General features: G+C 46.5%; 1 protein-coding gene across 1 annotated transcript in view; it reads left to right on the plus strand.

Annotated features, from left to right (window-relative positions):
* The first annotated feature begins 17,132 nt into the window (after nt 1-17,132).
* The window catches only part of SEC11A (SEC11 homolog A, signal peptidase complex subunit), a 37,458-nt gene continuing 26,892 nt past the window's right edge, over nt 17,133-27,698 (plus strand). The window contains exon 1 of the mRNA XM_040343105.1: nt 17,133-17,251. Within this exon, the coding sequence (XP_040199039.1) occupies nt 17,201-17,251 (51 nt within the window). The 5' untranslated portion in view covers nt 17,133-17,200. The remainder of the gene's footprint in view (nt 17,252-27,698) is intronic.

Raw genomic sequence — 27,698 nt, forward strand, 5'->3', positions numbered from 1 at the left:
TATGTGGTTAGCTCTCCAAGATGTTTGGAACAACCTACCTGCCGAGTTCCTTTAAAAACTTTGTTCACAAGCACTATATACACACCAGGAGGAATTGATGCTGGTTTATTATAATACAGGATTTATAAGGCGCCAACAGTTTACGCAGCGCTTTACAATATAAAGGGGGAAAGTACACTTACAATACAGAATTAAAATGAGGGACCTGATCATGGAGTTTACAATATAAAGGGTGGTTTGAAGCCAAAGGTTGGTCATACCAAATATTGATTTGAATTTTTCTTTTGGTCATCTACTTTCCATTTTGTAATTAAAAAATAAACTATTAACACATATTTCTGAAAGCATTCTTAATTGACATTTCTTAGTTCTACAGGTAAGCCTATAATAAGGCTTACCTGTAGATACTGGAAATATCTCCTAAACCTAAACGGTTTAGGAGATATTTACCATATACGCTTGCGCCGATGTCATTGGTGCATGCGCACTGAAGAAAGGGCATGTTCGTGCTGTTTCTAAGGGGCTCGTGCTGTGAATGGCAGTTCCTGCATGGGAGTGACGTCACGAGACTCTGGCCAGTCCATGGCCCTGGAAGGAAAAGGGGGTGAAGATGGTTGCAGCCACCAGCGGGGACATTGCAGGCTTCGTTTGCAGGTAAGTGCAACAAAATGGGTTTTTATGCTTTTACATTGCAGGGTGAAAAAGAGGCAGTAAGACTGGAGCAAAGATGCGCCTTCCAGCAGGACAACGACCCAAAACATACAGCCATAGCTACAATAGAATGATTTAGATCAAAGCATACTCTAGTGTCAGAATGCCCCTCTCAAAGTCCAGACCTAAATCCAACTGAGAATCTGGGGCAAGACTTGAAAATTACTGTTCACAGACACTCTCCATCCAATCTGACAGAGCTTGAGCTATTTTCCAAAGAAAAATTGGCAAAAATGTCACTCTAGATGTGCAAAGCTGGTAGAGACAAAAAGACTTGCAGATGTAATTGCAGCGAAACGTGATTCTACAAAAGAATAGGGGGCTGAATACAAATGCACACCGCACTTCTCAGATATTTGTTTGTAAAAAAAAAATTGAAAATCATTTTTAATTTTCCTGCCACTTCACAATTATGTGCCACTTTGTGTTGGTCTACCACATAAAATCCTAATAAAATATATATTTATATTTATGTTTTTAGTTGTAACATGACAAAATATGGAACATTTCAAGGGGTATTTTCAAGGTACTGTAAATATATTTCCAGAAGGATTACTGGTAACCAATATAGGCAAATACGACAACACCGCAGATTGCTGTCCTAGCAGCCTTTCTTACCACACCTACCTTTTGCTACAGTCTTGGATCCAACTCTGTGTCACTCCTTGAAATAGTGGAATGCAGTTAAATTCACCATCAAACTCATAAGTGCCCCTCCCTCTGGTTGGCATAATAAACTGCCTGCGGTTACCACCTGAGCATAAAGATGCCACTGTGTTTTGATACTGGTTCACTAAAGCAGCTAAACACATACAGTGCATTCGGAAAGTAATCACAGTGTTTCATTTTTTTCACATTTTGTAATGTTACAGCCTTATTCCAAAATGCATTAAATTCATTATTTTCCTTTAAAATTCTACAAACAATACCCCATAATGACAACATGAAAGAAGTTTGTTTGAAATCTTTGCCAATTTCTTCAAAATAAAAAATTACATGTACATAAGTATTCACAGCCTTTGCTCAGGCGCATCCTGTTTCCACAAATTATCCTCAAGATATTTCTACAACTTGATTGGAGTCCACTTGTGGTAAAGTCAGTAATGTAATGTAATGTCCCACAGTTAACCACTTAAGACCCGGACCAAAATGCAGGTAAAGGACCTGGCCAGTTTTTGCGATTCGGCACTGCGTCGCTTTAACTGACATTTGCGCGGTCGTCCCAAACAAAATTGGCGTCCTTTTTTTCCCCCCACAAATAGAGCTTTCTTTTGGTGGTATTTGATCACCTCTGCGGTTTTTATTTTTTGCGCTATAAACAAAAATAGAGCGACAATTTTGAAAAAAAAACAATATTTTTTCCTTTTTGCTATAATAAATATCCCCCAAAAATATATAAAAAAAAAAATTTTTCCTCAGTTTAGGCCGATACGTATTCTTCTACCTATTTTTGGTAAAAAAAATTGCAATAAGCGTTTATCGATTGGTTCGCGCAAAATTTATAGTGTTTACAAAATAGGGGATAGTTTTATTGCATTTTTATTAAGAATTTTTTTTTTACTACTAATGGCGGCGATCAGCAGTTTTTTTCATGACCGCGACATAATGGCGGACACATCGGACAATTTTGACAAATTTTTGGGACAATTGTCATTTTCACAGCAAAAAATGCTATATAAATGCATTGTTTACTGTGAAAATGACAATTGCAGTTTGGGAGTTGACCACTAGGGGGCGCTGAAGGGGTTAAGTGTGACCTCATATGTGTTTCTAACTGTAGGGGGCGTGGCTGGACATGTGGCGTCATTGATTGTGTTTCCCTATATCAGGGAACACAAGATCAATGACAGCGCCACAGTGAAGAACGGGGAAGCTGTGTTTACAGCTCTCCTCGTTCTTCAGCTCCGGGGACTGATCGCAGCACTCCAGCGGCGATCGGGTCTGCGGGTCCCGCAGCCGTGGTCACGAGGCTTCGGACCAGGTCGCGGGCACCCGCCGCTGGCGCGCGCGACCCACGGCTGGGCACTTAAAGAGGACGTACAGGTACGTGCTTGTGCCCAGCCGTGCCATTCTGCTGACGTATATATGCAGGAGGCGGTTCTTAAGTGGTTAAAGTGGTTGTAAAGTTTTTTTTTCTTTATTTTTACCTACAGGAAAGCTTATAATAAGGCTTACCTGTAGTAAAAAAATATTTCTCCTACACCTTTACGGTTTAGGAGATATTCCCCTCGCAATGAGCCGCTGAATGCAACGACGCATGCGCACAGAGGATTTTTGGCTTAAGGCCCGGCGGCTGCCAGACCTTGCCGGAAAGAAGTGAGGCGGGAGTGACAACATCGTTCTAAGGTCACCGACGCCTCGTTCTAAGATAAGTATTTCATAATGAGCTAATATGGGGTGCATACTAGCTCATTATGCCTTTTCCCTTACAGGTGTAAAGAACAAAGAGTCAGCGGGTTTCCTACCGCTTTAACAGTGCAGGTCAGAGCACAAACCAAGCCATTAGGTCCAAAAAATTGTCTGTAGACCTCAGACAGGGTTGTATCGAGGCACAGATCTGGGGAAGGGTGCAGAAAAGTTTCTGCAGCATTGAAGGTTCCAATGAGCACAGTGGCCTCCATCATCCGTAAATGGAAGAAGTTTGGAACCACCAGGACTCTTTCTAGAGTGGGCTGCCCATCCTAACTGAGCGATCGGGGGAGACGGGCCTTAGTCAGGGAGGTGACCAAGAACCCAATGGTCACTCTGACAGAGCTCCAGCCTTTCTCTGTGGAGAGAGAAGAACCTTCCAGATGAACAACTATCTCTTCAGCACTCCACCAATCAGGCCTGTATGATATAGTGGCCAGATGGAAGCCACTCCTTAGTAAAAGGCACATCACAGCCCGCCTGGAGTTTGACAAAAGGCACCTGAAGGACTCTCCAACCATGAGAAACATCAACTGCAGCCACTGTGCCATCAAATGCAGCCACTGTGCCCATCAATTGCAGCCACTGTGCCTATCAAATTCTGCCACTGTGCCCATCAAATGCCACCACTGTGCCCCATCAAATGCCACCACTGTTCCCAACCAAAGTTGCCACTGTGACCCACCCTCTCGCCATCTGACCGGCACTTATCCTATCTTGGTGGCGGGTCAGGCAGCGGGTGACAGCAGCAAGCTGTAAGACCTTACAGCAGGTCAGACAACGGCGAGCTGTGTCCTCCGTGCGTCTCCTCCTGATAGACATCCAATAGCAGCGCCTGTCTTTTCAGCCAATCAGGTGACGGGTAACAGACTTGCACTTCCCAATTGGCAGAGAGGTGGTTCAGTGTTAGAAAAGCGAATTTTCATTTGGTTTTCTAAGACACCTGGGTGGACTCTGAGCACAATGCTTTGCGCTCAAAATTCACCTTTTTTGAAGCCTCTTAGAGCCTATTTTGCATATATACGGACACACCAAATTCTGACCGTCAAAAATGCAGTGACGTACAACACTATGACGAGCCTAGAAAAATGAAGTTCAATGCTTCTGAGCATGTGTCGAATTGTTTCCGAGCATGCGTGATTTTTTCTGCGTCGGAATTCCATATAGACTAATGAAATTTCCGATAATTTTTTTCCATGTTCTCTTTCTAAGACTGTCGGAATTTCCGACGGAAAAAGTCAGATGGGGCATACACACGGTCGGAATATCCGATGAAAAAATTCCGTCTGACTTTTTCCATCGGATTTATCTATACTCCCTGCTGAAACCACGAACTGTGGAAGGGAGTTCCAGATTCATACTGCTCTAATGCCGCGTACACACGATCGGTTCGTCTGATGAAAACGGTCTGATGGACCATTTTCATCAGACGAACCGATCGTGTTTGGGCCACATCAGTTTTTTTCCCATCTGTGAAAAAACTTAGAACCTGTTTTAAAATTGTCTGATGGTTAAAAAAAACGATAGAAAAAAACGATCGTCTGTGGGGAAATCCATCGGTTAAAAGATAAAGAACCCTGGGCAAAATTGTCATCTTAAGGGCACTGCAACGGCCAAACCAGGTTAAAGTGAGTGAGTGTCAATGGAGTAAATCTGTACGCAACCGGGTCAGCAGTGGATCAAAATTGTCTGTATAGAGGGAAGCAGGGTCCGGCGTAATATTAATTTCCAAAAAGTGAATAGAGTTGCCCTCCCAATAAAAGGAGAAGGATGGACAAAGGCAGTCAGTCGATCATGGCCCCATCCACCAAAATATTAACCACTTAAGGACCGCCTAACGCCGATATACGTCGGCAGAATGGCATAGCTGCGCACAATCACGTACCTGTATGTCCTCTTTAAGTGCCCAGCCGTGGGTCAGGTGCATGCCCACGACCCGGTCCGAAGCTCCGTGACCGCAGCTGCGGGACCCGTGGACCCGATCGCCGCCGGTGTCCCGCGATCAGTCACAGGAGCTGAAGAACGGGTAGAGGTGTGTGTAAGCGGCTTCGGGTGTCCTCTTCGTCGGGTCCGGCGTCTGTCTGCGGCTTTGGGTGTCCTCTTCGTCGGGTCCGGCGTCCTTCTGCGGTGTCCTCCCCGCTCGATCCCCGATTTCCCGTGCCGGCTCGGCTACTCGGCTTTCTCGGCTTTCCCGTGCCGGCTCGGCTCGGCTACTCTAGCGCTCACGTCCTGGACGTGAGCGCGAGAGGAGCTGAGCCTGCCCGACTATACACGAGTGTACTGCGCTCGGTATATGCCGGCGCAGTGTTCAAACTCGGCGCGGGAAAGCGGGTATCTGCTTATATCGCGCACCCACGATTTTGCCCTGATTTTCAGGGTAAAAAAGTGTGCGGTATACGCCGATAAATACGGTAATTTAAAAGTAGGACAGAGCACCATACATGCACAGCAAAATATGAAATCATCTGCAAATAAAGCCATCTTATGGACACCGGACGCTTTCTGGTAGCCTGCAATGTCGGAGTCCGCCCTTACAGTGCAGAGGACAGTACTTTTTAAATAAAGTGCTGCAAAACAAATAGTGATTAGCTGGGTTCTCTGATGCATGATTTGCTTATTGCATTCCCATCACAGAAAACATTTCTGATAACACAAAAAGGATCATACTGGATTAACAACCCAGCATCTGCTGTTCATATAATGTATATAGACCATTCGGCCACTTGGGCACTGCCCGAGGGCCCCATGCCACTAGGGGACCCCATCGCGGTTGCCAGCCTCAGTAAAACCAGGGACAGTATGTAAAAATATGTGTATTTTTTTACATCTGTCCCTGAAATGTCCCTTACCGACAAGATTATAGCTGCCCCGGCCCTCCAGTACCTTCTCAGTGTGTGTGTATGTACAGTATACTGTGTGTGTATACTGTGTGGCCCCAAAATCTGTTGCCTGGGGGCCCCATAATGTCCTTTTGCCCGGGGGTCCCATCATCTTCTATTGCCCAGGGGCCCCATGAGTTGTCAGTCCACCCCTGTAGACCAGGCTTTCTGTCATGCTTTCATGGCATACCAGAGTATACATATGTAGACTTGCAATGCTTAAAGGTTATTTCACCAATCATATAGCCAGATTCAGTAAGAGTTAGGCCGGCGTATCAGTAGATACGCCGACCTAACTTGGAATCTGCGCCGACCTAACTTTAAGTGTATTCTCAAACAGAGATACACTTAAACCTTGCGCGTCCTATCTTAGGGTGCAATATTTCGGCTGGCCGCTAGGTAGCACTTCCATTGCGGTCGGCGTAGAATATGTAAATCACTAGATACGCCTATTCACGAATGTACGCCCGGCCGACGCAGTACAGATACGCCGTTTACATAACGCATTATCAGGCCTAAAGTTATTCCATCAAATAGCTGGAATAGTAATGTTAAGTATGGCCGTCGTTCCCTCGTCGAAATTCGAAAATTTTACGTCATTTGCGTAAGTCGTCCGTGAATAGGGATTTACGTAATTTACGTCCACGTCGAAACCAATAGGCCCGTGCGGCGTACTTTGCCGCAATGCACACTGGGATATGTAGGCGGACGGCGCATGCGCCGTTCCAAAAAAACGTCAATCACATCAGGTCAACACAAGTTAACATAAAACACGCCCCCTCAGCCTTGAATTAGGCGCCCTTACGCCCGCTTGCTATAGGCTACGGCGCCGTAACTTAGCAGGCAAGTACTTTGTGAATCATGTACTTGCCTCGCTAACTTACGGCGGCGTAGTGCAAACACGATACACTACGCCGCCGCAAAGTTAGGGCGGGCTATGTGAATCCAGCTAAATATATATAAGATTAGAATTTTAAATAAAAGGTAACTAAACTTTTCCAGTACACTTAACAAATGTGTTAGTGTTCCATCAGCTTTCTGGTTTTCCCAGCAGAATAAACAATATACGCATTTCAGAAAGGAAATATGATTTTTCTAGGCAAGTCTGTAACATGACAGAGAAGCAGCTCGGTGAAGCGAGGCAGAGGGAGAACCACGCGACTGCCTTCTGTCCCACTGAACTGTTGGGAGATATTCTCTTCTCTGCTGCCTGCATTTCAGTCTGCTAAGCAAACTCCAGATGGGCAGCAAAATGTGTATGGCACACATTTATTTATCAATAACATGTTTGTTTCTGATTTTAGTATTAGGTTTTCTCTTATATATGCCTATTGTTCTAGTGAAAACATTTTAAATGCAGATTATTTCATTTAAAAAATGGACTACATGTCAGTACATGATGTAAGGAGAATATTTTATCACATATCAGAGAAAGCTAATAAGATACATTTTTCCAGTTTGCACTATATGCAAAATCACTATGGGCCAGATTCACGTAGGTTGCAGCATCTTTGAGGCGGCGTAGCGTATCCTATTTAAGCTACGCCGCCTTAAGTCAGAGGGACAAGTGCTGTATTCTCAAAGCACTTGCCTCCTAAGTTACGGCGGCTTAGCGAAAATGGGGCCAGCGTAAGCGCGCGTAATTCAAATGAGGGTGAGGGGGGCGTGTTTTATTTAAATGAATGGTGACCCGACGTGATTGACATTTTTTACGAACGGCGCATGCACCGTCCGTGTACATATCCCAGTGTGCATTGCGGCAAAGTACGCCGCAAGGACGTATTGGTTTCAACGTGAACGTAAATTACGTCCAGCCCCATTCACGGACGACTTACGCAAACAACGTTAAATTAAAAAATGTCGACGTGGGAACGACGGCCATACTTAACATTGGCTACGCCACCTAGGGGGCAGCTTTATCTTTACGCCGGCATACTTCTTACGGAAACGGCGTATCTTTACTGCGACAGGCAAGTGTATGTTCGTGAATCGGCGTATCTACTTATTTGCATATTCTACGCCAAACTCAATGGAAGCGCCACCTAGCGGCCAGCGGAAATATTGCACCCTAAGATACGACGGCGCAGGCCATCGTATCTTAGGTAGGTTTAAGTGTATCTCAGTTTGAGCATACACTTAAAGATACGACGGCTTAGATTCCGAGTTACGTCGGCGTATCTACTGATACGCCGGCGTAACTCTTTGTGAATCTGGCCCTATATTTCCAGTTGCTCATCTTGCCATTGCAGGATGCCCTCATTACCTTGGAAAAAAGGTAACTCAATATCCAAATGACCATGGATAAGCTCTTTAACCACTTCCCGACCTCCTCATGTACATATACGTCAGCAGGATGGCACGGACAGGCACATGTACGTACCTGTACGTCCTCTGCTAGACGTGGGTGGGGGGTCTGATCGGGACCCCCCCCCCCCGGTACATGCGGAGGTCGGGTCCGCTCGGGGAGCGATCCGGGACGACGGCGCGGCTATTTGTTTTTAGCCGCTCCGTCGCGATCGCTCCCCGGAGCTGAAGAACGGGGAGAGCCGTGTGTAAACACGGCTTCCCCGTGCTTCCCTGTGGCGGCGCATCGATCGGGTGATCCCCTTTATAGGGGAGATCCGATCGATGATGTCATTCCTACAGCCACACCCCCCTACACTAGTAAACACACACACAGTGATCCCTAAATGTTACAGCGCCCCCTGTGTTTAACTCCCAAACTGCAACTGTCATTTTCACAATAAAGAATGCAATTTAAATGCATTTTTTGCTGTGAAAATGACAATGGTCCCAAAAATGTGTCAAAATTGTCCAAAGTGTCCGCCATAATGTCGCAGTCACGAAAAAAATCGCTGATCGCCGCCATTAGTAGTAAAAAAAAATAAAAATGCAAAAAAACTATCCCCTATTTTGTAAACGCTATAAATTTTGCGCAAACCAACTGATAAACGATTATTGCGATTTTTTTTACCAAAAATAGGTAGAAGAATACGTATCGGCCTAAACTGAGGAAAAAAAATGTATATATGTTTTTGGGGGATATTTATTACAGCAAAAAGTAAAAAATATTGAATTTTTTTCAAAATTGTCGCTCTATTTTTGTTTATAGCGCAAAAAATAAAAACCGCAGATGTGATCAAATACCACCAAAGGAAAACTCTATTTGTGGGGAAAAAAGGACGCCAATTTTGTTTGGGAGCCACGTCGCACGACCGCGCAATTGTCTGTTAAAGCGACGCAGTCCCGAACTGTAAAAACCCCTTGGGTCTTTAGGCAGCAATATGGTCCGGGGCTTAAGTGGTTAAAGGGATACTAAAGCCTAATTGTTTTTACCGTAATGCATTCACTGCATTAGAAGTTCCACCCTTCCCCCCCCCCAAAAAAATCTAAAAATAAATAGAAAAAAAAATTGAATTTTTTTTTATACTCACCTGAAACGGCAGTTGCTATGCGGAAGTAGCTCTTCTTCCTCTTCCTCCACCGTGGTGGATCTTTTGCCTCGTCCTCCGTTGCGGTGTCTTCTGGTGAATGGGGCGCGCTGCCTTCTGGGAACTGTGTGTAACCCAGGAGGCAGCCGCCCATTCACAAAGCGCCGCGCAAGTCGCGCATGCGCAGTAGGAAAAACGGGCAGTGAAGCCGTAAGGTTTCACTACCTGTTTCCCTTTAGGATGGAGGCGCCAGGACCGAGCGGTCGCCGTTGGGGGGACCGACATCGCGGGCGACTAGGACAGGTAAGTGTCCGTATTAAAAGTTAGCAGCTACAGTGTTATAGAGTTACAGTAGAATCCCGCTTTAAGGTATAGAATGCCTGACTACTTACCTGTCTTTATGTCGCCACTTCATAGTTACATAATAGGTGAGGTTAAAAACAAGTCCATCAAGTCCAACCTATGTGTGTGATTATATGTCAGTATTACCTTGTATGTCGTGGTCGCTCAGATGCCTATCTAATAATTTTCGATGCCCCCTGCTTAGACCACCGCCTGTGGAAGGGAATTTTTACATCCTTGCCGCTCTTACAGTAAAGAACCCTCTACGTAGTTTAAGGTTAAACCTCTTTTCTTCTAATTTTAATGAGTGGCCACGTGTTTTGTTAAACTCCCTTCTGCAAAAAAGTTTGATCCCTATTGTGGGGCCACAGTACGGTATCATCTGTGGAATTTGGACTTTGTTCTGTGTTGGATGTTAAATAAAATGCACTCTCTGGAGAACTCAGGTAATGCTGCGGAACATAACTTATAGTCATCATACTAATACCTAAATATCAATTATCTAACCGGACTCCACTATATGTGATATCACTACACTTCCTACCCGGTGGCACCTTCTATGCCAGTCCCAGGCCTGCAGATGGGCAAGCGGAGCCCAGGATACATGGCAGGGGCACGTTACCGAGGAAGTGTGGAAGTAGGGTTGCCACCTCATCCCTTTAAACTAGGGTTATCCCGATACCGATACTAGTATCGGTATCGGGACCGATACTGAGCATTTGCACCAGTACTTGTACTCGCGCAAATGCTACGGATGCTTCACTGATACTTTCCTCTGAGTGGGGGCGGAGAGCGGGCGCAGAGGGGGCGGGGAGCGGTCGGAGAGGAGACCGAGAGGTGACCGAGAGGAGACTGACGGGGCAGAGAGGAAGGCGGAGAGGAGGCGGAGAGTAAGGCGGAGAGGAGGCGGAGAGCAGAGCAGTCCTCGGGTATGTAAAACATGCCACTGGAGGAGAGCAGTCTAGTTGTTCGGCGCTCAGGGAACATAACAGCTTTCATTTGAATAGCTGTGTGTTCCCCGCCGCGTGTCGTCATATATAGCCCCTCCCTCCTAGGATTGGACGGGTGATCTGTCTATCAAAGTGCCCGGACAAGGGGGACACACAGCTATTAAAATGAAAGCGGTCTCGGCTACATGTGAATTGAGTTTGGTGGTCTCAGCCCGGCTCCCGGTGGGTGTGCTATGCGAGGTAAGCCTGCGCTTAGTACGCCCACCCCCCTCCCACAAAAAACACCACACTTACATGCACTCGAAATCGGGTTAACATGCACGCACTTTGACCACGCGGTCTCTAAAAAGAGAGGCGAAGGACTAACTGGGCTGGTTGAGCAGGCTAGATTCTCTCACTCCCTTATAGGGAGTCCCTCTGCCCCGTTGGGCTTCAAAGCGGAGCAGGTAGGGCGGGCTGTGTGGGAGGACCCCCTCACACACCCGCATGGAGAAAGGTGGCAGATTGCCTCTGGGGGAGGCCTGCCTACTCCCAACTAGAGGTCGACCGATATGGGTTTTTCTCTGGCCGATGCCGATGCCGATATTTAGAAATCGGGGCAGCCGATGGCCGATGTGATGCAATTGCCTATATGCTTCAGTCTAATGCTCTCCCTGCTAACTTAATGCTGTTGGTTACAGGTAACAGGTGTTTTATGTGTGATTCATCTCTCTCTGTAAGGACTGTTCATATGTTAAATAAGGCTAGCTTTTGAAAGGCCTTTAATTGTGTGATAACCCTGTCTACAACCTAGTGATTCTCAGAGGTGTTAATAGGTGTCAAACTGGAAGCAGACGAAACGTCTGCTTAAGAAACTCAAGTGTGTGAAGGTGGTTTGTTGTGTAAGGAATGTGCAGTGATTAGACATGATAATTGTCGGTCGGTGCCGACCTGTCTGGAATGTTTTAGTAATTAGCCTTAGTGTGTGATTGGGTTGGGTGGAGATTTCATTGTTGCTTCAATGTCTTGGACTGTATAAAAAGCTGAGAAGAAAAACCATTAAAGTCTGTGTTGTTCAAGCAGTAAGCTGGTCTCATGTGTGGCTTTCTGGGCGATTCCAGGGATATCCCTCCTCGTGGAATATTGGGGTGATTTTCGTTATGGGAAGAAGGGAACGTTGACGGGGATATCATACCGATACCGTCACAGCCGATATATGAGGCCGATTTTTGCGGCCGATATTTTGGGCCGATTTTTGGATTGGGATGCATTGTGGAGGAGGATGGATGGTGCTGGGCGTGGGTGGGAGATGCGTTGTGGAGGGGGAAAGATGGTGCTGGCTGTGCCTGGAGGATGCATTGTGGAGGGGGATGGCTGGATGTTGCTGGCCTTGGAGGGGGGATGCGTTGTGGAGGGGAAGAGATGGATGGTGCTGGCTGTGGATGGAGGGAAGGGGGTGGATGGATGGAGCTGGCCCTGGGTGGGGAATGCATTGTCGAGGGGGATGGAGGGATGGAGCTGGCCGTGGGTGGAGGATGCATTGTGGAGGGGGAGAGATGGATGGTGCTGGCTGTGGATGGAGGGAGGGGGGTGGATGGATGCAGCTGGCCGTGGGTGGGGGATGCATTGTAGAGGGGGGTGGATGGATGGAGCTGGCCGTGGGTGGGGGATGTATTGTGAAGGGGGATGGATGGAGCTGGCCATGGGTGGGGGATGCATTGTAGAGGGGGGTGGATGGATGAAGCTGGCCGTGGGTGGGGGATGCATTGTGAAGGGGGATGGATGGATGCAGCTGGCCGTGGGTGGGGGATGCATTGTAGAGGGGGGTGGATGGATGGAGCTGGCCGTGGGTGGGGGATGTATTGTGAAGGGGGATGGATGGAGCTGGCCGTGGGTGGGGGGTGCATTGTAGAGGGGGGTGGATGGATGAAGCTGGCCATGGGTGGGGGATGCATTGTGAAGGGGGATGGATGGATGCAGCTGGCCGTGGGTGGGGGATGCATTGTGAAGGGGGATGGATGGATGCAGCTGGCCGTGGGTGGGGGATGCATTGTGAAGGGGGATGGATGGATGGAGCTGGCCGTGGGTGGGGGATGTATTGTGAAGGGGGATGGATGGATGCAGCTGGCCGTGGGTGGGGGATGCATTGTGAAAGGGGATGGATGGATGGAGCTGGCCGTGGGTGGGGGATGGATGGATGGAGCTGGCCGTGGGTGGGGGATGTATTGTGAAGGGTGATGGATGGATGGAGCTGGCCGTGGGTGGGGGATGTATTGTGAAGGGGGATGGATGGATGGAGCGAGCTGGCTGTGGGTGGGGGATGTATTGTGAAGGGGGATGGATGGATGGAGCGAGCTGGCCGTGGGTGGGGGATGTATTGTGAAGGGGGATGGATGGATGGAGCGAGCTGGCTGTGGGTGGGGGATGTATTGTGAAGGGGGATGGATGGATGGAGCTGGCCGTGGGTGGGGATGGATATATATAAAATGAGTGTGTATACAGGAGAGGTGTGTGCTCTAACATGTACACACTGTTCCCTCCAGCACTGTCCATTGGATGACACCTGTGAGCTCCCACGTGAGTTGGAGTACAATCACTAGAGAGCCGAGGCACCTATCAGAGATGATAGGAATACTGTACATTACCCCAGTCTCCAGCAGCACAAGAAATGAATCCTTCAGCCACGCTGCTGGTAGCCTGCGCGCCGGCCCCGCCCCCCCCTACCTCGACGGGCTGTAGGAAGCTTTTGTGATCTCTTCGCGCAGACAAGCAACTACTGCAGCTGCTCGGGCTTGTGACAAGTTTGCTTTCTGCTACAGCCCGTCGAGGTAGGGGGGGGAGGGGCCGGCGCGCAGGCTACCAGCAGCGTGGCTGAAGGATTCATTTCTCGTGGAGCGGGGTTTAGCGCGGCAGCCGAAAATCGGCCGATTTTTTTACAATAATCGGCCGATGCCGATTTCTTAAAAACGGCCAAATATCGGCCGATATATCGGTTGACCTCTACTCCCAACTCCTGCAGTCTGGCTCCTCTCTTTGTACACGCACAAAAAAAAAAAAAATTAAAGCTGTTATGTTCCCCAAGCGCCGAACAAATAGACGGCGGGGGGAGACCTACACAAACCTGAATTTGGGAGACACAAGGCTGCATTGGGGGGGAGACAAAAGGCTGCATTTGGGGGGAGACACAAGGCTGCATTTGGGGAGAGACACAAGGCTGCATTTGGGGGGAGACACAAGGCTGCATTTGGGGAGAGACACAAGGCTGCATTTGGGGAGAGACACAAGGCTGCATTTGGGGGGAGACACAAGGCTGCATTTGGGGAGAGACACAAGGCTGCATTTGGGGGGAGACACAAGGCTGCATTTGGGGAGAGACACAAGGCTGCATTTGGGGAGAGACACAAGGCTGCATTTGGGGGGAGACACAAGGCTGCATTTGGGGAGAGACACAAGGCTGCATTTGGGGGGAGACACAAGGCTGCATTTGGGGGGAGACACAAGGCTGCATTTGGGGAGAGACACAAGGCTGCATTTGGGGGGAGACACAAGGCTGCATTTGGGGAGAGACACAAGGCTGCATTTGGGGGGAGACACAAGGCTGCATTTGGGGAGAGACACAAGGCTGCATTGGGGGAGAGACACAAGGCTGCATTTGGGGGGAGACACAAGGCTGCATTTTGGGGACACATGGCTGCATTTTTAAAAAAAAGAATCGGTAATCGGTATCGGCGAGTACATGAAAGAAAATATCAGTACAGGTACTCGGTCCTAAAAAAGTGGTATCGGGACATCCCTACTTTAAACCCAAACACCTATGAATTACACAGGTTCAGAGGCTAATTTAATGCAGGTAATGCACTAAGTGAATTTATTTGCCACCTTAATCCTGGCATCGAGGAAGTGACGGAATTCCCGCACACTACCCAATGAATCCACATACAGGAAGTGGGCAGTAACATAAAGGATTACTAAGATTCGCCTGCCCCTGACAGTGACTCGAGCTGGGCATCGCCACTTAGTGAAGGATTGGCTCGGGCGGCTCGGCTGCTCTAGTCCTGCAAAGGGAACTGCGTTCCTGCTGTGAAAAAAGTGCAGGAACTCCGTTCCCACGCGTTCCCGCAGGACTTGAGCCCTGAGCCTCAGAACCTGTGTAATTAATATGTATTAGGGTTTAAGTACCGGTGTCCTGTCGAGAAATTTAAAAATGCCGGCCGGAACTACGAGTGCGCCACGCAGAATGGACCCTTAGAACAGCTGAGTTCACCCTTAAAATCAGCTGTTGTCTTGTGTTGATGAGGCACGTTCATGTAGGAGATGGGCGAATATTTACATGAAGGGGGTGGATATTTACATGATGGGCAGTGCTGGGGTAGAATTTTTATCGATGGCCAAACAAATCTACTAAACAAACTTTAATGTAATATAGAAAAAGCCGCCCTTCAATTGACTAAACACGCTCCGCAAACGTTCAAAATGAATAGCAGATAAACATTTCTTTTGCAGATTTCTTTGCCCAATCAATAAAAATTCCACCCACAGCACTGCCCATCATTTCAAAAATCCGCCCCCTTCAAGTAAATATCCGCCCCTCACCTATATGAACGTGCCTTGGCCACGCGAGATAACAGCTGATCGTAAAATCAGCTGTGCTGCGGCTCCTAGTGGCGCATGCGCAGTTCCACCCGGGCACTATTCGATAGCTGGGAACTGTGCTCTGTACTGCAAATCACAAGTGATGTGCGTTTGATGCGGTTTCAGACATATAGATTGTATGGCTGATATTGCATTGCATTCGGACCAAACTCGCACAGGACCCCTTTTTTTTCGGTCCTTTTGCAGTGCATCAGCTGATTAACCACTTTCCGCCCGCCAATGACAGATTGACGGCGGCAAAGTGGTTGTAGAATCCTGACTGGACGTCATATGACGTCCTCAGGATCCTGAGCTGCTGCGCGCCCCCGGGGGCGCGCATCGCGGCGATCGTTGTTGCAGGGTGTCAGTCTGACACCCCGCAACAACGATCTAGGTAAAGAGTCTCTCACGGAGACTCTTTACCACGTGATCAGCCGTCTCCAATCACGGCTGATCACCATGTAAATAGGAAAAGCCGGTAATCGGCTTTTCCTCACTCGCGTCTGTCAGACACGAGTAGAGGAGAGCCGATCGGCTGCTCCTCTGACAGGGGGGGGTTTGTTCTGATCGATTATCAGCACAGCCCCCCCTGAGGATGCCCACTGGACCACCAGGGATTCCACTAGATCACCAGGGATTTAAATCAAAGGTATGCCACCCTAGACCACCAGGGATGACACATAATGGATGCCAATCAGTGCCACAATGGATGCCAATCAGTGCGCACAATGGGCATCACTGATTGGCAGGCATTGTTTGGCACTGATTGGCATCCATTAGTACAACACATTAGTTAGTGCCCATCTATGCCCATCCATGCCGCCTATCAGTGCCCATCCATGCCGCCTATCAGTGCCCATCCATGCCACCTATCAGTGCCCATATGTGTCGCCTATCCCTGCCCATCCATGCCGCCTATCCCTGCCCATCCGGGCCTCCTATCCCTGCCCATCCGTGCCGCCTATCCCTGCCCATCCGTGCCGCCTATCTGTGCCCATCTGTGCCACCTATCTGTACCCATCCGTCCCGCTCATCAGTGCCGCATATTGGTGCCCATCATCAATGCCACCACATCAGTGCCACCTCATCGGTGCCCATCAGTGCCACCTTATCAGTGCCAGTCAGTGCAGTACCATCAGTGCCCATTAGTGAAGGAGAAAACATACTTATTTATAATGTTTTATAACGGAAACAAAAAAAAAGTTTTTTTTTTCTAAATTTTCTGTCATTTTTTTATTTTTTTTGCAGAAAATAAAAATCCCAGAGGTGATCAAATACCACCAAAAGAAAGCTCTATTTGTCGGTACAAAATGATAAAAATTTCGTTTGGGTACAGTGTAGCATGACCGCGCAATTGTAATTTAAAGTGCAACAGCGCTGAAAGCTAAAAATTGGTCTGGGCGGGAAGGTGTATAAGTGCCTGGTATGGAAGTGGTTAATAATGAAAAAGTCACCTCCGTTCAGATCCACTCTGCAAACAACAAACAGCATTTTCTCAGAGCAGCAATCTACAACAAAGTTTGTTAAAAATCGATGCAATGTACATATATCACTCAAAGGGGATTTGAGATTACTATTCAAGCTTTGAAAATGATAGCTAGATGCCAATGAATTGCCATGGACATCCCTGTCTGTAGCTCTAATATTAATATTCATTGTCATCCACTTTGAGAACAGTTCTATGCAATCAGTAGTGTGTCATCACTAGGAGCACTTCGCTATCATCACCATCATAGTACTGGCAGAGGCAAGGAACTGCCAGCGACTAACATGGCGGCTCGGTCCTATCCGCTCGGAAGCGGAAGTAGTCTATTTTTAGGCCAGCTTCCGATGCCGAGGTGCCTCCGGTTGAAAGAAGGTGTGCAAGATGTTGTCTGTGGACTTTTTGGACGATGTTCGGCGGATGAACAAGAGGCAGGTGAGGGATAAGCAGACGGTATACGGGACCAGGCTGTGTGCCATTCCCGGGGACACAGTGTGTTCTGTACGGAGGGAGATGACACGGGACAGGAAGTCCTCTGTGTGTGAGATGTGTGCCACGTCCCATCCTCTATTATAGAGAACACACAACCTTATCTTCAAGCCAGACTGATCGGAGGAAGTCCATTTATCAGCAGTACAGGTGGAGCAGGGACGTGTTGGTACCCCGCATGTATGTGTGTCCCATTGGTCAAGATTTCACTTCCCCTTTTGGTGACACCACAGGAAGTGAGAGGAAATCTCAAAGTAGGAGGTGCTTCCCTTTGGCAGTTTATCAGAACAGGTGTACCCACTTGAAAGTGGATGTTTTCTCTACTTCTGTGAACTAAATTCCATCTCCATAATAACTGCCCCTGTATGTATGGGAAGCTGTCAGCCATCATAGGTGGTGGAGGAGGGATTCCCTGCCTGAACACATGTGACTGTAGGGCTGGGAATGATTGGCTGACAGCTTTCACCTCCTCCCTGGTGGGATTGGACTTGTATCTGAACCTGCCTGAGCCCATCACTACTTCCTGATTCATGGAGTCCAATGGGGACTTCTTTGCAGCAAAGTTCTTCATCGCTGCTCTTTCCATGCTACCAGGATTGGGGAGACTTCCTGATACACACCCATAGACGGAGAGATCCTTCATGTGACACGACATGCTGCAGGTCTCGGCTATGTATTTCAGGTCTGTGGCTTATCCACGCGTGTGACGGATCTCTCAGCACACGTCCACCCTTCACTGAACACAGCCTGAGGGGGAGGCAATCACTACGTCACCTGCACCTAGGTGAGGAAAAGTGCTCTATGAATGGAGGGGTGCCTCCTCCAATCACAGAATGATTTTCATTGATGGAAACCATAGTACAGCCTCTATGAATGGAGGAGGTGAGGATGAATGAAAGGCCCGCCTCCTCCAATCACAGAATGCTTTTCATTGATGGAAGCTATCGTACAGCCTCTATGAATGGCGGTGGGGTGTATGAATGAATGGTTCACCCCATCCAATTACAGAATGCTTTTCATTGATGGAAACCATAGTACAGCCTCTATGAATGGAGGAGGGGTGGATAAACGAAAGGTCCGCCTCCTCCAATCACAGAATGATTTTCATTGATGGAAACTATAGTACAGCCTCTATGAATGGAGGAGGGGTGGATAAATGAAAGGTCTGCCTCCTCCAATCACAGAATGCTTTTCATTGATGGAAACTATAGTACAGCTTCTATGAATGGAGGAGGGGTGGATGAATGAAAGGTCCGCCTCCTCCAATCACAGAATGCTTTTCATTGATGGAAACTATAGTACCTCCTCTATGAATGGAGGAGGTGAGGATGAATGAAATGTCTACCCCTTCCAATCACAGAATGATTTCCATTGAAGCTATAGTACAGCGCCTCTGAATTGAGGAGGGGGATGGAAAGGGTGCAGTCAGCACTTTTGACAAGTACCAGTCACAGGTGCAGCTGTTCATATTAGAGCATTAAATGACAATTTGCTGACAAGCAGAGTTTTTATGGCTGAATTGACCCTTCAGTCTCTCCTTCTTATATAAGTACCTCCCCCTGCCTGTCAGCTGTCATATACAGTGATAATGCACAGCTTGGCATCATGGCACAGAGCATGGAGATTGCTATACTAACATTGCATGGGTCGAATGATTAAAAAAGAAAAAAACCTGTGTGTACTAGAGCGCCACGATTAATCGTTATCTCGATTCAACCCCCCTCACGATCTTCATACAGCATTTCCCCGATTCATGTTAAACAAGCGCAGAGCTGTCAAAAGAAAAAAAAAACTCAGCCGAATGTTTATCAACAACGATAGAGAAACAATGGGCCAGATTCTCAAGAGATACGCCGGCGTATCGCCTGATACGCCGGCGTATCGCCTGATACGCCGGCGTATTTCTGAGTCCGCCCGTCGTATCTATGCGCCTGATTCATAGAATCAGTTACGCATAGATAACCATTAGATCCGACAGGCGTAAGGCTCTTACGCTGTCAGATCTTAATTGCAATTTTTTTTTCGCCGCTAGGTGTCGCCGACGTCATTTTCCCGATCGAGTATGCAAATTGGCAAAATACGCGAATTCCCGAACGTACGCCCGACCGACGCAGTGAAGTTACGACGTTTACGTAAGATTTGCGATGCGTAAAGTTGCCCCTGCTATATGAGGCGCAGCCAATGTTAAGTATGGCCGTCGTTCCCGCGTTGAAATTTAAACATTTACGTTGTTTGCGTAAGTCGTCCGTAAATAGGGCTGGACACCATTTACGTTCACGTCGAAACCAATGACGTCCTTGCGACGTCATTTAGCGCAATGCACGTCGGGAAATTTTAGGGACGGCGCATGCGCAGTATGTTCGGCGCGGGAACGTACCTAATTTAAATGATCCACGCCCCCTACCCGGATCATTTGAATTAGGCGGGCTTGCGCCAGGGGGATTTACGCTACACCGCCGCAACTTTACAGGCAAGTGCTTTGTGAATCAAGCACTTGCCCGTAAAACTTGCTGGCGGCGTAACGTAAATCAGATACGTTACGCCCGCCGAGTTTTACGCCGGGATACAAGAATCTGGCCCAATGTATCTTTTAGTTCTTTTATATCATAGGGATAAACTTCGGTCTGTAAATTAGGTCAGTTTAAAGGGGGTGTAAAGGTACATTATTTTTTTTCCTAAATAGCTTCCTTTACCTTAGTGCAGTCCTCCTTCACTTACCTCATCCTTCCATTTTGCTTTTAAATGTCCTTCTTTCTTCTGAGAAATCCTCACTTCCTGTTCTTCTGTCTGTAACTCCACACAGTAATGCGAGGCTTTCTCCCTGGTGTGGAGTGTTGTGCTGGCCCCCTCCCTTGGACTACAGGAGAGTCAGGACGTCCACTAACACACAGCTTCTTTTCTCTGTCTGCAACGTAAAGAGCATCCTGACTCTCCTGCTCACCCCCTCAAGGGAGGGGGCGAGAACGACACTCCACACCAGGGAGAAAGCCTTGCATTACGGTGCGGAGTTACAGACAGAAGAACAGGAATTGCGGATTTCTCAGAAGAAATAAGGACATTTAAAGCGGGAGTTCACCCATTTATAAAAAATGTTTTTTCTCCCCTTAGATTCCTGCTCGTTGTGTCTAGGGGAATCGGCTATTTGTATTAAAATATGAGCAGTACTTACCCGTTTTCGAGCTGCATCTTCTTCCGTCGCTTCCGGGTATGGGTCTTCGGGAGCGGGCGTTCCTTCTTGATTGACAGGCTTCCGAGAGGCTTCCGACGGTCGCATCCATCGCGTCACTCGTAGCCGAAAGTCGGTGCGGCTCTATACTGCGCCTGCGCACCGACGTTCGGCTTCTTTCGGAAAATCGTGACGCGATGGATGCGACCGTCGGAAGCCTCTCGGAAGACTGTCAATCAAGAAGGAACGCCCGCTCCCGAAGACCCATACCCGGAAGCGACGGAAGAAGATGCAGCTCGAAAACGGGTAAGTACTGCTCATATTTTAATACAAATAACCGATTCCCCTAGAGAAAACGAGCAGGAATCTAAGGGGAAAAAGTGCCCTCTAAGGGTGAACCCCCGCTTTAAAAGCAAAATGGAAGGATGAGGTAAGTGAAGGAGGACTGCACTGAGGTAAAGGAAACTATTTAGGGGATAATATAAAGTGTCCTTAGCGCTACTATGAACTAATGATGATATGAAACCAAACAAAAATTTGAAAATGCAGCAAAACCTAATCGTGTTTACAATACACAAGTGGAATATTATTGGAAGAGGGGTTTTGCGCAAAAACTACATGCTATCAAAAATAAGTAACGGTGATGAGTGTTGCTCAATCAACAAACAAATGAGTGATATAGTGTGCAAAAATTAATTGTATACATAAATATAGAAATAAGAAGAATTCTAAAAAATAGAGTGAGGTGAAAAATGGTGATAAGTGTCCCATAAGTAAAATGCAGTGACGAGCTGCCAACATGGGGATAAAGATGCAGCTGAATGTCCACTAGGCCAGGTGTAGATAAGTGACTGACAGATGAATGGTCATATCCATAAAAGGGCTCCCAGAACTCTCACCTCAATGACAAAAGTATAGGGCATCAAAGATATCCTTAGTGTCAGCCACCTCCTTGCAGCCACAGTGTCTTCCCACCTGTCACACTTCAATGGTGCTTCTCCTCGATCAATCCCCTAATACACACTCCGGTCCAGAGGAGGGGGGAGAGAACAAAAAGCCTCCGATAGTGTAGTACAGTGCCTTGCGAAAGTATTCGGCCCCCTTGAACTTTGCGACCTTTTGCCACATTTCAGGCTTCAAACATAAAAATATAAAACTGCAATTTTTTTTGACGAATCAACAAGTGGGACACAATCATGAAGTGGAACGAAATTTATTGGATATTTCAAACTTTTTTAACAAAAAACTGAAAAATTGGGCGTGTAAAATTATTCAGCCCCCTTAAGTTAATACTTTGTAGCGCCACCTTTTGCTGCGATTACAGCTGTGAGTCGCTTGGGGTATGTCTCTATCAGTTTTGCACATCGAGAGACTGAAATTTTTGCCCATTCCTCCTTGCAAAACCGCTCGAGCTCAGTGAGGTTGGATGGAGACCGTTTGTGAACAGCAGTTTTCAGTTCTTTCCACAGATTCTCGATTGGATTCAGGTCTGGACATTGACTTGGCCATTCTAACACCTGGATATGTTTATTTGTGAACCATTCCATTGTAGATTTTGCTTTATGTTTTGGATCATTGTCTTGTTGGAAGACAAATCTCCGTCCCAGTCTCAGGTCTTTTGCAGACTCCATCAGGTTTTCTTCCAGAATGGTCCTGTATTTGGCTCCATCCATCTTCCCATCAATATTAACCATCTTCCCTGTCCCTGCTGAAGAAAAGCAGGCCCAAACCATGATGCTGCCACCACCATGTTTCACAGTGGGGATGGTGTGTTCAGGGTGATGAGCTGTGTTGCTTTTACGCCAAACATAACGTTTTGCATTGTTGCCAAAAAGTTTGATTTTGGTTTCATCTGACCAGAGCACCTTCTTCCACATGTTTGGTGTGTCTCCCAGGTGGCTTGTGGCAAACTTTAAACAACACTTTTTTATGGGTATCTTTAAGAAATGGCTTTCTTCTTGCCACTCTTCCATAAAGGCCAGATTTGTGCAGTATACAGGGACTGATTGTTGTCCTATGGACAGAGTCTCCCACCTCAGCTGTAGATCTCTGCAGTTCATCCAGAGTGATCATGGGCCTCTTGGCTGCATCTCTGATCAGTCTTCTCCTTGTATGAGCTGAAAGTTTAGAGGGACGGCCAGGTCTTCGTAGATTTGCAGTGGTCTGATACTCCTTCCATTTCAATATTATCGCTTGCACAGTGCTCCTTGGGATGTTTAAAGCGGGAGTTCACCCAATTATGTTTTTTTTTTTTCTTTTCCCCTTAGCTTCCTGCTCGTTTTGTCTAGGGGAATCGGCTAGTTGTTTTAAAATATGAGCCGTACTTACCGTTTTCGAGATGCATCTTCTCCGTCGCTTCCGGGTATGGGTCTTCGGGAGCGGGCGTTCCTTCTTGATTGACAGTCTTCCGAGAGGCTTCCGACGGTCGCATCCATCGCGTCACTCGTAGCCGAAAGAAGCCGAACGTCGGTGCGGCTCTATACTGCGCCTGCGCACCGACGTTCGGCTTCTTTCGGAAAATCGTGACGCGATGGATGCGACCGTCGGAAGCCTCTCGGAAGACTGTCAATCAAAATAGGAACGCCCAGTCCCGCAGCCCATACCCGGAAGCGGCGGAGAAGATGCATCTCGTAAACGGTAAGTACAGCTCATATTTTAAAACAACTAGCCGATTCCCCTAGACAAAACGAGCATCCGTCTAAGGGGAAAAAGTGTCCTGTGCGGGTGAACCTCCGCTTTAAAGCTTGAGAAATCTTTTTGTATCCAAATCCGGCTTTAAACTTCTCCACAACAGTATCTCGGACCTGCCTGGTGTGTTCCTTGTTCTTCATGATGCTCTCTGCGCTTTAAACTGACCTCTGAGACTATCACAGTGCAGGTGCATTTATACGGAGACTTGATTACACACAGGTGGATTCTATTTATCATCATTAGTCATTTAGGTCAACATTGGATCATTCAGAGATCCTCACTGAACTTCTGGAGAGAGTTTGCTGCACTGAAAGTAAAGGGGCTGAATAATTTTGCACGCCCAATTTTTCAGTTTTTTTATTTGTTAAAAAAGTTTGAAATATCCAATAAATTTCGTTCCACTTCATGATAGTGTCCCACTTGTTGTTGATTCTTCAAAAAAAAATTACAGTTTTATATCTTTATGTTTGAAGCCTGAAATGTGGCAAAAGGTCGCAAAGTTCAAGGGGGCCGAATACTTTCGCAAGGCACTGTACTACACTATCGGAGGCCTTTTGTTCTCTCTCCCCCCCTCCTCTGGACAGGAGTGTGTATTAGGGATTGATCGAGGAGAAGCACCATTGAAGTGTGACAGGTGGGAAGACACTGTGGCTGCAAGGAGGTGGCTGACACTAAGGATATCTTTGATGCCCTATACTTTTGTCATTGAGGTGAGAGTTCTGGGAGCCCTTTTATGGATATGACCATTCATCTGTCAGTCACTTATCTACACCTGGCCTAGTGGACATTCAGCTGCATCTTTATCCCCATTTTGGCAGCTCGTCACTGCATTTTACTTATGGGACACTTATCACCATTTTTCACCTCACTCTATTTTTTAGAGTTCTTCTTATTTCTATTTCTATATTTATGTATACAATTTTTGCACACTATACCACTCATTTGAGCAACACTCATCACCGTACTTATTTTTAATAGCGTGTAGTTTTTGCGCAAAACCCCTCTTCCAATAAGCTTTTTAGGGGACTTTTTTTTTTTTTTTACCTTTACAACCCCTTTAAAATACCTATTTGCTATAAATACATTTTAGTTTTACCTGTAGAAAATAAAGCTAAAATGCAAAGCAAACCTTTAGTGGAAATGTTCCTTATTGTGAAAAAAAAATGTAATCGTATTTTGTCTGAATTTGATGTGTTGGAAATGCATGAGCGCGCGTCCCCAATGACTTGTGTACGGACATAATCGATATTCCTGTTTCTCCTTGTACTTTCTGATTGTAATCCTTTAAATAAACCTGTCATGTGAGAACCACGGGGACTGCCACTGCTGACCTCTTTGTGAAAATTCTGCTTTACTAGCTTTCCGCTGATTCACTGGCGGCTTTAATAAAGTACTGTATGTTCAGCCGATGGTTGGCAAGGCTCGGCATTTGGAGTTCGGAGCTGTCTTCATTGTGCGGAGCCGTAGCAGAGCTGATCAGAATTTCTTTTAGGTTTGCTCCGAAGCTGGAGTAGGGCAGAAATTAGAATGGAGCTGGAATTCTTCCACTACTCTTTCCAGTGCTACTTCACATGATTATCAAACATGTAAAATAACATCTATCACTATGTAATTTGTTTTGTGGCAGAAAAATCTATTACTTGTACTTTCTTGGACCTTTTTCTGTCTATCAATCTTAGTGGACCTTTTTTATATACCTTCATGTGATTGTTGGGCTCCTTTCACACGGGTGAAAATTCGTATGAACGGAATTCCACCACCGAAAGGACACCAACTCGTGTGTTGTAGTCTCCTTACCATAAATGTATGACCACCGTTACAGTGGTCAAGGTCATAACAGGCGCAGGGATATTTAGAGTCTTCCCGGGCAGACTCTCCAGATGAGTGTGCTGAGGGAACCAGTCCATTAAGCTCGTTCCAATAGGGGTATGCTGGATTCAAACCAAAATCGTGGCCCATTAATTTTATTGTCCTCTTGCTGATCTGTTTCTGAACTAAGAGTCCTCAGTCTCTAACCATCTCTTGTATCATGTCGTCAGTCTCTAACCATCTCTTGTATCATGTCGTCAGTCTCTAACCATCTCTTGTATCATGTCCTCTGTCTCTAACCATCTCTTGTATCATGTCGTCTGTCTCTAACCATCTCTTGTATCATGTCGTCTGTCTCTAACCATCTCTTGTATCATGTCGTCTGTCTCTAACCATCTCTTGTATCATGTCCTCTGTCTCTAACCATCTCTTGTATCGTGTCATCATTTTTTTTTATGTTTTCTAGCAGAAAGTAAAAAATACGGTTTTGTTTTTTCAAAATTGTCATTTTCTTTTGTTTATAGCGCAAAAAAATGTACCCAGTGGTGATCAATTGCCACCATAGAAAGCTCTCTTTGTGGGGAAAGGGGACATCAATTTAATTTGGGTACAGCGTTGCATGACTGCGCAATTACCAGTTGATGTAATTACACAAAATGGTCTAGCCATAAAGGGGGGTGAATCTAACGGAGGTCAAGTGGTTAAAGAAACCTTTGCCTAAAATAGATGACGAGTCTTCTTTAAACTCCTTTTTTCAGGCCCCGGGGAATCCTGTTTAACAGATAAATATTATGAGACGCTACAGTCCTTCATAGTCCCATTTCTTTGAACACCAATCTTTGAAGATGTTTAAACAAAGCTGAGCAGATTTCATTTGCATTCATCATATGACCAAATCCTTGTTTACATGCAGGAAATCTCATATCTCAGTCTGTGGAAAGCTCCTAATGATCTACTCATTTGTTGCAAGTTGTCACACATTTCTAAATCCTAATCCTAAATCCAACAGCAAGTGACAATAGATGTGGCTTTTATTAAAATCTCGAACTTCAGAGGAAAATGGGAACTGAGAGTAGCCGCTCAGTAAATGAATAACATCAGGGAGAAGACGTGTCATTTTTGCGTTTATGACTCAGATTTCCTCTGTAGCATATATTGGTTCTCCGGACTTGGCTGACGCACTCTATTTAGATATTGCCTTGTAAATTTGAAATATGGGGGTAGCTATAAGAAACATTATTTTATGTCCTGATGAAACGTGTCGACATCTGACACGCCTCACCCTCTTGACCATGTTGATATGGCCTTCTGGCACTTTATTTCCATACCTCTCACCTCTTCAGTCAGTCAATCCTTCTCTTTGCAAATTGCTTCCCTTTAAATTGGTTGTGACCAAAAAAATAAATAAATAAATAAAACAAACCCTGTAAGACAAAGGCACAATGAGCTTGTATGCACTGCATACTAGCTTATTTTGAAATACTTACCTTTACGGTAGGTGGAAGCTGCTGCAGCGGTCCCCACAAACCTGTTATCGGCGACTTGTCTCCCAGAGTTTTTTCCAGGTTTGCGTGCTCCGGCGCTGTGATTAGCCGGAGCCGCGATGACGTCACTCCTGCAAATGCACCCGGGAACTGCCGGTCACCGCATCGGTCTTGAAGAAATGGCACAAGCACACCGTTTCGTCAGTGTGCATGCGCCAATGACGTTGGCGCAAGTGTATAAAAAAGCAAAGCAAGTGTTTATGTGCAGCCACTCTCTTCACTGCTGTGCACACCACTGAGAAAGATATTTAGGCCGCTTACCTCCGATTACAGGTCTTGGATCACTTTGGCTGACAAAAACCACAATGGATGGAAGGCTTCCTCCGATCCCACATTTAGCCAGCAAGATTACAGGGTAGATTCAGTATACACAGATCAAGCTTCCATTTATACCATATTGCTGTCATTCAAAGCTGCCGACAAATCCCCCGGTCAGTCACACCAAGGTATCACATATAGTAGATCAGGGTTTGACAAATTTGCTTGGAATCTAGGAGCCAGCTAAAAAGTTAGGAGCCAGAAAACGCACCCGTCCCGCCAAGCTCGAGCACAGAAGCGAACGCATAATTGAGTAGTGCCAGCATATGTAAACGGTATTCAAACCACACATGTGAGGTATCGCCGCGATTGGTAGAGGGAGAGCAATAATTCTAGCCCTAGACCTCCTCTGTAATTCAAAACATGCAACCTGTAGAATTTTTTAAACGTCGCCTATGGAGATTTTAAAGGGTAAAAGTTTATCGCCATTCCACGAGCAGACGCAATTTTGAAGCGTGACATGTTGGGTATCAATTTACTCGGCGTAACATTATCTTTCACAGTATAAAAAAAAAATGGGCTAACTTTACTGCGGTCTTATTTTTTAATTAAAAAAAAGTGTATTTTTTTCCCCCAAAAAAAGTGCGCTTGTAAGACCGCTGCGCAAATACGGTGTGACAGAAAGTATTGCAACGACTGCCATATTATTCTCTAGGTTGTTAGAATAAAAAATATATATAATGTTTGGGGGCTCCATTTAGAGGGAAGGAGATGGCAGTGAAAACACTGGGGAAGCTCCATTAGAATTGCTGGTTTACTTGTCATGCCAACGGCCACCACAATATGGCGCCAGAACACAGAAGGAAGCTTAGGCCTGCAGAAGGCTGCAAAGCCGCGGCCCCAATTACCGGCCGGCGCGGCCTGC

This window comes from Rana temporaria, chromosome 3, assembly GCF_905171775.1.
Source record: "Rana temporaria chromosome 3, aRanTem1.1, whole genome shotgun sequence".
In the NCBI taxonomy this organism is placed as follows: Eukaryota; Metazoa; Chordata; class Amphibia; order Anura; family Ranidae; genus Rana; species Rana temporaria.